Below are 13,657 nucleotides of genomic sequence, written 5' to 3' on the forward strand. Positions count from 1 at the left end.
AAAACACACGCACCTTGCCTTACATATATATACGGATAAATGATTTGAAATAAATATAGTTTGGAAATGGCGATTTACGGTACAATACCTAGAAACGTGAAAATCAGACCACATGGGTTTGTTTACATCAATTCGGCAGAGATAGAGAGAGCGCGCCCTCCCTCTCTATCTCTCTCCCTCCCTTACACACATTTATCTCTCTTTCTTTCTCTCTCTCCCTCTCTCACACTAACAAAAGAACTTCACATACACACCACACTTTCTGTCTGGCATACTCACTATAAAAAGATAGCGTCTATTTCTTTTTGGCAACATGTGTTTTGTGTGTAATGTTGCTGTGTGTGTGTGAGAGAAAGAAAGAAACAAAGAGAGATAACTGGCATGTGTATGTAAGGGAGGAAGAGATAGAGAGAGAGGGTATTTTTTTCTGTTTGACTGCTGCTTACCACACAGACGCTGGCAAAGAAAATGTATCTCTCCTTCACCCTCCCTCTCACAAACATACAATTTCTCTCTCTCTCTCTCTCTCGCCTTCACGTGCGTACGCACAGATTTGACTTCGCCTTGTCAACAAACTTCAAAATTGGTAAAAGTTTATCGATTTTTACAGGTATACGCGGGTACCTCTGAGAGAGAAAGTTCACTAAAATGCACATAGGGTCATTCCGAATCTTCTCCTAAAATTGGAGCAACATGCGTGCTAATTTGTGGACGTGCATAAACCACATTCACGTACACACACACACAAGCATCCTCTGTTTTATAGATATTGATAGAATACAGTATCACAGAAGTATATTCCAAGGGGACAATCTCTTTGTGGTGTTGCTTATACTTTCTGTAAACTCCTTGTCATTCATATTAAAGAAGTCTGAAGGATATTTCACTGGTTCACAAGGAAACAGAAGTACCAAAATTACATGCTGTTTCTTTATTGATGACTTGAAATTACATGCAAAGAGTATGCATGAGATGAAAAAGAGCCTTGACCTACAACATTCTCTAAAGATGATAGGGTTGGAGTTTGGCCAAGATAAATGTTGCTATATGGTTGTGAAAAGTGAGAAAACTGTAAAACAAACTAACATCTCTATCAATGACCTACCTGTTTCCCCTGTATCTGATTAGGAATTTTACAGGTACCTTGGGGTGGATGAAAACACATCTTCCAATAGCACCTGTAATTAGGCAAGTGTCACTAAACAATATTACAGCTGAATAAAGAAAATGTGGATCTTGGAACTCTCTGCATTCAATAAAATAGTGGCCCACAATGTATTTGCAGTGCCAGTACTCATACCAACATTTGGGCTACTTGATTGGACTCTTGATGAGATCCAATCCATTGATGTGAAAACCTGGAAGATACTAACCAACACACATAATTTCCACATCAACAATGATGTAGACCATCTCTATCTAAAACGAAAACAAGTTGACAGAGGCTTAACATCAATCCAGACTGCCTATGAATGTCGCATCATATCTCTTCGCCAACATCTTTTAACCACCAAGTGTTGAAGTGAATCCCTTGACCAAGTTTGCATACATGAGGCTTGGAAGCAGCTCCCTGAACAGCATTCCTTGTCTGATAACCTTAAATACATCCCCAAAGAAGTTGCACAACTCTACTGCAGCATATCATCATATGAAAGGAGCATATATCAGTAGAAGACCATGCATGGATATGTTAGTAAAAAGCGCTGGGATGGTAGTAACATTGATCACCAAAGCAGTCTATCATGGACCAATACCCGAATTACTAACTCCCACTTTGAAGGGTATATGTTTGCAATCCAGGTACAAGAAATATCAACCAAATACCTGGTGCACAAGAGGAACAAAGATACAGGAAAAGCAGCAAAATGTGATAATTGACACAAACTTTGTGGAGTTAACACCAAAGATATCACGCACATCATTAGCAGCTGTCCAAAAATATCATCTACCAATAAGACATGATGTAGGTAGGACACTGTATAATGAGACCCGTTGGAAGGACAACCCTGAGGCCAAAGAAATAAGAACCTACAGTGTAGTAGAAATGATAACCACTCATGATAAAAAGGAGTACTGGTGGAATGTCCCAGTGAAAACCTCAATAAAATGTAAACACAACAGACCTGACATAATGATTTGGGATAGAGAACAGTTGTGGATATCAGCTACCCAACTGCGAAAAAGAAAATACCTATGCTGAATTATTGAGGAATCTACAGCTACTCTATCCTGATTACAAGTTCGGGTTTATACAGATCCAAGCCATCACTGGAACTGTAAAAATCTGTAAAACCAGAAGTTTGTCATTTAAGTATATATGTGCATGTCTAGACATGCTACTATATGCATGAGAATACATACATAAAACAAAACATACAAATCTGCACATATACATACAAAAATACTCCGTTGATGTTGTTGAAATTTCAATGAAGGTGCCTTGGATCGAGGCTGGAAACCAGCTTTCGCTATTGGCAAGAATTCTTGAAATAAAACTGAATAATTACATACATACACACACACACACACACACACACACACACACACACACACACACACACATACAAAGAGCTTCCACACAATTTCCATCTATCCTAGTCTAACAAAGAAGATATTTGCCCAACCTGTTGCAGAATAGATTTGAACCTAGAACCATGTACATGTAAAGTAGACTTCTCAATCATGCATTTTTTTTAGTTCAAATGTGTTAATGTCAGCTTTGTTTCAGCCCTCCAGGGTTGATGAAATATTCTAATACTGGGATTAATTCAATCAACTATTCCTTTCCATAAAATTCATAGCCTTGTGCCAAAGTTAGAATCATTATTAAAGCAGAGTTACATCTTCAATCCTAATATCTAGTTAACAAATATTTTAAATTATGAGAAAAATGTTAGGAATTAGTTTAATTCATTGCGATTTCAAATTGATTGTTGCCATGATTAATATCTTAAATGGTGCTGACTTCAGTTCTATTTAATGTATAGTTAAAATTCTTAATAAAGTGGCATAACTAGTTGAATACTGCCTAACTGACCCAAATACCAACATTTTCTTCTACCTTTTCACAAATTCTCTTGTCACTTTTCCCATTCTTTTCTCACCAAAAATAAGAAAATGAAAAAAGCAAAAATATCAATAAATTTTATTAGCTGTGAAAATATTCCCTCCAAAACAGCTATTCAATTTTAATCAATTTCTGTACTCATAATCGATGATTATCAAGATAGCTTGCATTGTTTAATATCACTCTCAACTACTGAACTGGTTTTGATACTCAAAGCAGAAAAAAGTGAAAGCAGGTTTAATTTCAATATGTTATTATTCTATTGTTGTATTTGATTGATTATCCTTGATCCTGTAAACAGTTTGTGAATGAATATTAGTTAATTATAAAATTGTCTTTCCACCTATTTAAGATTTCCAAAATTTTAAAAAGATGCTCAACTGTATGAATTTTCAATCTATGTTTCATGCTTCAGCACATGATAATATTACAGTTGAATTATATTATTTTAATGTATTACTTCAAAGTTTCTACCAAAATTTATATGCTGTCCTTTTCACTGTTTGTCCACATGATTTTTCAGCCAATAAGCTGTTAGTGTTTTTACATTTCTTTGTTTATTCCAATTCTTATAAACTGAAGAGCCCCTTTATCTTTTCAAACAAATGAAAAAGACATTTTTCATTTATTGACTAAACTCAGCCTTGAATATGATAAAGTTGATTTTGGAGTTGGTAAAAAAACAAATTCCTTTATGAAACATACGCACAAAAAAATAAGGTAATAAATAAAATGTTTGATATTAGAAATAAAAGACACTTGAAGCAGATTTTTGGCTACGACATTTTGTTAGATGAGATTGAACAAGTTTACCTCAATCAAATTTTTAGTGTCTATATTTTTGAGCAATTACATAGTAACTCAAGTTTCTTTGCTAATATGAGTGCACGCATGGCTGTCTGGCTAAGTGTCAGCTATCATAGCCAAAGGTTTGTGAGTGAAATTTGGTAGACAGAGATTTTGCTGAAGACCATTGTTTGTGTATGTGTATGTATTGGGTTAGCTAAAAACTCCATTTGGTTTTTATCACCACTAAATTTCCAGTACTCTAATGAATAGCTAACTTCAATCTGTCCATTGTGCATGCACACTTGTTAGATATTTGACACTTCAACATAGTTTGATGCAACCTTGCAACAAGCCAGGTTGTATTTTATGTGCTTGAGATCATTTTGAAATGGAGAACCAGAATGAACATAATTGACACCTCATGCTTTTTTTTAAAAAGGCAGGGAAATGGCAACTTACAGGAAGCTATGCATTGTGTACAGAGAGGATGCTATCACAGAACATGTGGGCCAGAATTGGTTTTCAATATTTCAATTGGGAAACTTTTTGGCTCAAGACACACTCTGCCAGACAATTGAGGTTACCAGCAACAAATTGAAAGAGTTAGTCAACAATGTTATAAATCCAGAATGATTGCAGAAATATTCAAATCAAGTGTTGAAAACCATCTGCATCAACTGTGTTACATCAGCAGCCTTGATGTTAGGGTCCTACATCAATTGAATTAAGCTAACCTCGCCCAACGGATTTATATCTGCAAAATATTAAGAAAATGATCCTGTTTGGAAGATAATGGTGATAGGGGACAAAAAATGGATCGTCTATAACAATGTGAAGCACAAACAATCACAGGGGAAGTGGGTGAACCACCACAAATAATCTCCAAAACAGGACTTTTTCCACAGAAGGTTATGCTTTCAATTTGGTAGGATTGGAAGGGTGTTGTCTTTCACAAACTTCTTCCTACAGATGGGCCATCAATACTGTGACCTGTGGGACAACTTAAATGCAGCATCCCACTAGATGTGTGCAGCACATGCTAATTGTAATAGTATTGTCTTTGATCACAACAATGACAGACCTGACACTTCTTTGCAGACATGGCAGTAATTACAGGGGATTGACTGGGAATTTTTGCTGCAACTTCCATATTCATCTGACCTTGCACCTTCAGATTTCCACTCATTTTGGTCTCTTCAAAATTCACTGGATGGATGGACCTTCACCTAGAAGAGTTTTTCACCAGTAAAGATAGGAAATTTTTTTGAGCAGAGAATAATAGATCCTCCCACAAGATGGTAGAAGATACTGGTATAAAACAGTAGTTATATCAGTGAGTGAATAAATCACTTTATATTTAAATCTTGTATCTCATTTTCATTTAAAAAACTGAATAGACTTTTTGGCCGACCCAATATGTGTGGATGTATATATGTATGTGCATTTTTGTATAGAAAGCATAACACCTGGATGACCACAATTCAATAACTGAAACCAATTAAAGAATGAAAATGCAGTGAAATAAACATTTAGTTCAACTGGAGCTCATATTTAACACTGAATTGTGCTTGATGCAGTCTCTAATTATCTTCAGGTATTGTGTTTTTACATTTAAGCAGATTTTTACCATTTTGTTACCAATTGAGCCAATAAGAAAGATCCTCTCTACATAGTTACCTAAGCTGTTGTAAATAGCAACCAAATCACACTATTGTTTAAAAAGTAAATTATATTGGATATAGTAGCCTTGCATACTGTGGTGAAGTGGATCTAATTCACATGAACCTCTTAACATTTATTTTTAAAATGAGAACTGCTTAATTTTTAGCTGTACACTGAAGAGAGACTACTCAGAAACCTTATATCAACTATCATGATTCAGCTGACTCTACTGGCTCTTCAATGTTTTACAGTTAAAATTAATGACTGTTTAAATTCAAAAGATTGGTAAAGTTTGTTTGCCATGATGTTTGTATGTATCATCATCATTTATTCATACACTTTCTCCATGCTGACATGGATCAGACAAGACTACTTGAGCTAATGTACTATAGCTAGATGTTCTTCCTGATTCCAACCTTTATTTGTTTTACAATTTACAAATAAGGCACTCTATTCCCTTGTTTGCAAGTATCAAACAACTACTGGATGTTTTGTTTACAGGGGATATGTTACTACTGCCAAAGTGGTGTCCATACAAAGACATGCAGAGACAAACAAACACATACACACAACTTCTGTATAGCTTCCTTCTATCAAATTTCACTGAAGACATTGGTGAACCCAGGGCCATAGTAGAAGACACTTATCTGATGTGCCACACAGTGGGATCTAATTCTTTAACCACACAGTCATGCTGGTATCTAGGCCATGCTTATGTTTCTGTATTTATGGATGCATGGCTGTTTTGCCGATGACATTAATATTTTTAATGCATCTATATCATGCTTGGGTGTATGATTGTGTTTACACCTGTTCTAACCACCCCCTCCACCTTTTGCCTCTTTGCTTCCCTCGCTATACCATAATTTCTTCCTTCTCCCCTACAATATTATGATGCCTATCATCATAATTGTATCTCTATTTATTGTTTGATGCATTGCACGTATCTATCTTGCAGTCCAACTTTATAAATTTTCAGCATCCCTCTCTTTGCTTCTTTCACTTATCACACTATTGCATCACTAAACATGAACTTGCTTGTCCCTTACTTCACAAAAGTAACCTCTTATCTTCAGTTCTAGCCCTCATTTCCTTATTCTCAGAGGAAGGACCTGAGTGGTAAACCATCATCAATTTCCTCAAATTTAGATTTTACCCGAATTTAATGTTGTATTAAGAAAACAATATTTTAATAAAGTCATTTTATTATAGTTAGCACAGTAAACTGATTGTTAACCCTTTAGCATTTAAACCAACCATATCCAGCCCAAATATTCTACTTATTTTATTTCCAAACAGGCCAAATCTGACCTCTCATACTTACTCTATAATGTTATTCTAAAAATAACAATCAGATCATAAAATCTCAAAGCTACATGGTAATGCATGATTAATTCAAATCAATGTGAATAAATGGGCATTACATTTGACACATAAATCTGAATACTAAAGGGTTAAAATGTTGGCAGTGAAGCAAACCAAATCTAATTGTTAAACTTTTGGTAGCTTACAACTGCCTATATGATGGTCATGGCTGGAATGCCTCTGATCCTAAGTATATTCAGTCAGAGGTGACCTGTAGCTGAACAACAACAGCACTATGTCCCATAATAAAGATGAGATGGGTGTATACAGTTAAAAATGTCAATTGTATTCTTCAATGAGCTTATATTTGCTATATTTTAAGCAGTTGACTATAGCTATCTGACAACAATCATAACAATAGGAATTGTGTTAAAAGTATATGCCTCTCTGTCAAATAGATCAACAAAAGATGAATTATATAGAGAATGAAACATCATTTATTGTCATTTTTTATATATCTCCAGATCCTATGACAGATTGCCAAGGATCCATTAGAAAGCAAGTGGCTCTATTTTACAGCTGACATAAAATTTTTGTTAATGCATTTGTATTGATGGACTGTAAGCTTTCTGCTAATGTCTAATATAGTAAAAAATCATCATTAGCTACTTGCAAAGTTCATCACCTGAAGTAATGGCTCACTTCAAGCAGATGTGTGAAATAAATTTAATGTGGTGGGGTTGCTGTCTACTATGATCTGACATGTGTGACTTGAAAGAATGGAGTTTAGAAAAGCATAGGAATTAATAACATCAACTGTGTGTGAGAGACAGAGAGAGAGAGAAAGAGAGAGGGAGAAAGTATCAAATCTGTAAAGATAGGAAATGAAAATTGAAAAAGCATATATTATAAACTCTGAAAATGCATTCAAGTGTTATGAAAAAATATCTAAATTTTGAACCACAATTTAATTATACTCTAAGAACAGGCTTCACTCTTGCTTCACAGAGATTTGATCAATGTCAGGAAAGTCATTCAGCTGTAAAGATTCAACGTAAAAGTGATAAATAAAAAGAATAACAACCACTAAATTTCCAACTGAAAATTTGCAGGTCCATCTAGCTCTTGAGAATATTTCAAAAGGTTGCAACTTTGAATTTTCTTTTTCTTTTCTTTTGTATATGAGGGATCTAATCAGATGAGGAAGGAAACGACAGTTGGGCCATTGAAACTGGTCGATGGAAAGAGAAGGAAAACTCAAAGCATTCCTGCAGTAGTAATCAGTGGTTTCAAGATATTGGAGTTATCCTGGTCTGGATGCTTGCAACAGAATGAATTCCACTAAGGATAAATAGTTGCTGTTGAACTGGCAACAGTTTAAATCTGCCACCCAAAGATTTATATAAAATGCTGGATCACAAATCCAAAGGTCAAAAGAATAGATTTCAGTCAGAATTGCTCTTTGTTGTTGTTTAAACACAAGTTAGTTCTGGTGAAGTAGTCAAAGACATTCTAGCTTTGACCATCCTATCTTTATATAGACATATCTAGGATACCATTATCCAATAAATTCTTTTAAGATAATTTGGGGAAGATATGGCTGTTATTTTTCTCAGGTCTAGCAGCTCTTTCACTGGCTGGGGCATTGGTTGAATAAATTGTTTTTTTTTTGTTTATTTGTTTGTTGAGTTTTTTTTCCCCATTTAAATAATGCTTGGGTAGTTACTCCTCTGCTTAGTAAAGGTGGTACCTATTGCTTGTTAAGCATACTGAGGTAAGGAAGGATACATTTAGGAGCTCTCTGCACTGGTTATGACAAGTTTTTATCTGATGACAATTTCATTAGTAATCACATCTCTTAATTTGCTGAGCCAATGAGGTGGTCCCTCAGCTTGGTTGCTTGACTTACTTGAAATAGCAACCAAATCTCCTTCAAATTACACTCTTCTAAAAAAAGTAGAGAAGTTCATATTGGATGATATAGTCTGACATAAACTGTGAAAAGTCAGGATGGCCATGATTAGAGTACCCTTCATCATTAGTCAGCCCTGCCTAGGATGACCTGGGGCTAAACAACACAACACTTGAGTGGTTTCCAAGAAAATGGGCATTTAGTCTATTTTAGTATGGAACAAGAAATAAGAATAGATATTTCAATCAATACTTCATTAACCAGTTAGTTTTTAGTGTGTCTTCACTTGGTTTTCTTTTCTTGTTGGGTTGATGTGGCAGCTCTCAGTAACAAACATGGGAAGACTGAAGTATAAAAATACAAAGAAAATAGATCTTAAACAAGGAAATTTTTAAGTGTTGTTGATTATTCTAACTTCTAATTATTGATTTCTCACATCAGCTCAAAACTACAAATGTGTAACAAAGCAATATCATCATTTGAATCAACCATCAGTAACAAACTGCATCTATGTGATCACTCAGTCTGCTAGAAAGAGTCACCAAGTCTCTATCAGTTTATAGCTTACCATGTGTTAAAATTAAAATGGGATGACACATTGATTAATGTGATCCAAGGTATACTGTATCAAAAAAAGTATTGGATATTTATGGCTAGAGCACCTTTGATCATAAATGTGTTGGATCAGGGCTGACCTGGGGCTAAGCAACAACCAGAAACACAAGAGCCTCTATGTAGTTGCTCAGCCTGTTAGAGACAGCAGCCAAATTTCCTACAAATCACACCCTACGATGTTAAAGAAAGGACAGATAAAACGGACAAAGTAATCTTTGATTGATAAAGAATATGAGTATGTGGCTACATGATACTCTGAATCGGTTAACCGAATGTTGAACAATAACAACAGTACATTGGAAATAGCAATAATCATTTCCTTTGACAAAGTAATTGCCTACTTTTTATCGTTATAATTTAATTAATCGAAATAGATCGCATCTATTATTGAAATGCTAAGTTAGGCTCTATGGAATTTGAACTAAAACATAGATACTGTAATGTATGCAGTTAAGAACTACACCATTTCTGACACTTCAATGTTTTGAGAGAGAGAGAGAGAGGGAGGAGAGAGAAGGAAGGAAGAGAGAGAAGGGGGCAGAGAGAGAGAGTGTGTGCAATATTGTTGAGTATTAATATGTACATAATTTAGTAAATATCGTTGCCATCATCATCAAACTACCTTCATCTTTGTCACCATCTTACACACTTTAGTATCCACATTCTGGTGTTGGATTTAAACTTTCTCACAACAGTTCTAACAATAATTGTTGCAGACAACAACAATAGTCTTTGTTTTACAGAAAAAAATAAAAACTTCATGTTAAAAAATAAAACTTTAATAATTCTTTTCAAAAGTCAAGTTTAGTCATTGTGTGTGGTATGTGTTTATGTGTGATCAAGAGGTTTCTCATAGTCATGTAAGATATCCACTAAGTGGTGACATCAGTGTGTGTGATTAGTTTGTTGTGGACTGGGAAGCTGATGAATTCCATAATTAATATTGGAGGTTAGTGTCCGAGTATGTATTCTTCTGTGTTTTTCAACTATACTTTGTGACATTATACTGAAACTGTTTGGTGTTTAAATTTTGGATTTATGAATTGGACAAACAGCAAAAAATAAATTTATGGCCTTTGTGGATTACAATGGTTCTCATTGGATAATTTAGTCAAGTTTGATCTTTGAAGAGTGCTTTTAAAGTATTTGCCTGGATTTTTAATCTCTTTTTTTTGCCTAAAACAGCTTACCTCTCTACTATACTCCTTTTCAGTTGAGGAAACTTTTTTTTGTCCTGTGAGTTACATAGCAACTTAACTGCTGCTGATGCCATGAAAAAGGCCTCTACCACACTCTGTAAAGTGGTTGGCATTAGGAAGACCATCCAATCATAGAAAGCATGCTAAAACAGGCATTGGAGAATGGTACATTCCTCCAACTCACATCCTGTCAAAACTATCCAGCCCATGCAAACATGGAAGGAAAACATTATGAGTACTCAATTTATATTGTGAGTTAGCCAGGTATTTCTTCAATGATAAGTGGGCTACCTCTGTCGTACACTAATCTCTTGGTTCCAATACCTCTCTCAACCAAGAGGTCCTTGTCTCATGAGCTCACAGGTGCTCATGCCATATAAAAATGCCAATTTTGGTGTCACATAAAAATCACCCATGCTGGTGCCACATGAAAAGCACCCATACTGGTGTCATGTAAGAAGCACTTGTGCAGGTACCACATACAAAGCACCCATGCCAGTGCCACATATAAAGCACACATGTTGGTTCCACATATAAAGCACTGATGCTGGTGCCATATAGAAAGCACCTTGTACACTCTGTAAAGTTGTTGGCATTAGGAAGGATATCTAGCTGTAGAAATCTTGCCAAAACAGATAGTTGGAGCCTGGTACAGCTCTCTAGCTGGCCAGCTCCTGTCAAACCATCCATGCTAGCATGCAAAATGAACATGAAATGATGATGGTGGGTATAATTATGTTTATGTGTAGTGAAAGAGTGAAATACCAGCTGTGTATAAATAAATATATGTATATATTAAATATAAAATCTCTTTGTTTTACAGAAGTATCAAGCTTCCCATTCAAAACTCCTAAGTGAATTAGCTGGTGCAAATGAAGAAAAACAGCAACGAGTTCAGCTAGATATTGACAGTATTAGCTGTCACATCAAAAAACTTACAGAACACCTTAACTTGATGAAGTGTAAGTAACAAAGTAGTCTTTAAATTTCAGATTTTAAATAGCTGTATTTTTATTGGTTGCCTTATGCATGTAGTTAAATATGTATAAATATAAGAAATAATATTTATAGACTATATTCTAAATCTTAAACCATTCACCAAAATCATAATTAGTCAAGCTTAGAAAAAAAACTTTGAGAACGATCAAGAGATAAATTATCAAACATTAATCCTCCATTGTTTCAACCAGATGTATAAAAGTATAAAATGTATAAGTACATTTTTGTTGGTTTGAAATGAGTCACATTCCTTTAAACTATATTCCATCACAAATAGATTGTATGGAATCATATTTAGGCTCTTGAGAAGACTGTCCAGGAACTTTGTGGCATTATTTGTTTGAATGCAAAAATTACTAGTCTGAGAGAAAGGACATTTTAAAACTGGTCTTAAAAAGGCTACCTTGATTGGAGGTGTAGTTTATTTTCAATGATTCACCAACCATAAAAAAATTTAATTCAAGGAGCCTCTAAAAAGATTTAACCAGTTTGTATATCTTTCTCCCTTTTTTCCTTTCTAGTTCACTTTTTTCTTCTGCTTTGATATAACAGGTATTATATACTTTTTTTCCCCCCATCAGTCATGACTAACCAACTTTACCAGAGTATTTAAACTGGTTAGATAAATAAATAAGATAATATGTATACAAGTATCATGTATAGTCATATCCATGTTTCATAAACATTGTGAAATTAGGTCCCATTGTTAAACCACTGGACTATGAGCAGTTTGGAAACAGGACCAAGCTGCAACAAGGATTGACTCCATCTTCATGCCAAGCTTTCAAAAACCTTGTTATTTAATTATTTAGCCCTTTAGCATTTAATCTGGTCACATCCAGCCCAAATATTCTTCCTGTTTTATGTTCAAGCTGGCCAGATTTGACCTTTCACACCTATCCTACAATGCCATTCTAAAAATAAACAATCAAGTTGTTGAAATCTCAGAGCTACAAGAAAATGCATGATTAATTCAAAACAATGTGAATAAATAAGTATTACATTTGACAGAATAATCTGAATGATAAAGGGTTAACCACTGTACCTAATTTCACAGCAAGGCTAACTATATTGTTTATTAAACATATGGATACAATACTATACACACACACACACACACACATATATTCATAGCTCTCACAGTATTAGTACTCTAGTTTATATATATATATATATATATATATATAGTCCAATTAAACAAATAAACAAATAAAAAAAAACGAACATGAGGCCATGCACAAGAAATGAGCTTGATGCTCAGTGAATGGAGAGAGTTTGACATTTCAAGCATAGTTCTTCATTGGAAAGGAGAAAGGGAAAAGTCCAAAGATGGAGAAGAAATAGCCAATAGCACATATGTAGTTACATTGCTGGGCACAGCTATGGGTATGTGGTTAAGAAGTTCATTTCACAATATTTATTTTCAAGTTCCATCCCACTAAACAACTACCTGTCAAGTATTTTCTGTTATAGCTCTGAGCTGACCAAAAGGAAACTTTGTAGAGGTCCATCGTGTATATAATATATGTGTTTATGTCGTACTGTGTGTGTATGTTCATCTTTCACTGCTTGACAATGTTGGTTTATTTACATTGCCATAGCTTTGCAATTCAGCAAAACGGATACCTATAGAATAAGTATTAGACTTAAAATAAGTACTAGGGTCTATTTCTACTACTAAACCCTTCAAGCAGTGCCCCACCATTGTCACTGCCCAATGACTGAAAAGGTAAAAGAATAAGAAAATATTATTTGTTTGTTTGTTTTTATGTCCATTTTGAGCATAGACAATGTTTATATGGGTTAAAAGAATATATTATTAAGGCACTATTCTACTGCCAGATGCCCTTCTTGTTGCTAACTCTTATTTGTTTTTCAAATAAGTGATCTCTCATTCCACACATCTTTGAAGGCGCAAAAGATAGTAGCCAATTTGTTGACAAGGAATATGACAACAGTATTACGACTTGTAACTCAGTACCTTTCAGAGAAGCACAAATGTAAATAAACACTGACACGCATGCAAGCACACAAACATACACACAGTATATGTATATATGTATGTATATATATATATATATATATATATATATATATATATATATATAT

At 34.6% G+C, this 13,657-nt stretch overlaps 1 protein-coding gene across 4 annotated transcripts in view; it reads left to right on the top strand.

Annotated features, from left to right (window-relative positions):
- The window catches only part of LOC106882709 (dynamin-binding protein), a 331,344-nt gene that overhangs the window by 256,750 nt on the left and 60,937 nt on the right, over window positions 1-13,657 (top strand). For all 4 annotated transcript variants that reach the window (XM_052968787.1, XM_052968786.1, XM_052968784.1 and 1 more), the window contains one exon: window positions 11,373-11,511. In XM_052968787.1, coding sequence (XP_052824747.1) covers window positions 11,373-11,511 — 139 coding nt within the window. The remainder of the gene's footprint in view (window positions 1-11,372; window positions 11,512-13,657) is intronic.

Source organism: Octopus bimaculoides, chromosome 6, assembly GCF_001194135.2.
Source record: "Octopus bimaculoides isolate UCB-OBI-ISO-001 chromosome 6, ASM119413v2, whole genome shotgun sequence".
NCBI lineage: Eukaryota > Metazoa > Mollusca > Cephalopoda > Octopoda > Octopodidae > Octopus > Octopus bimaculoides.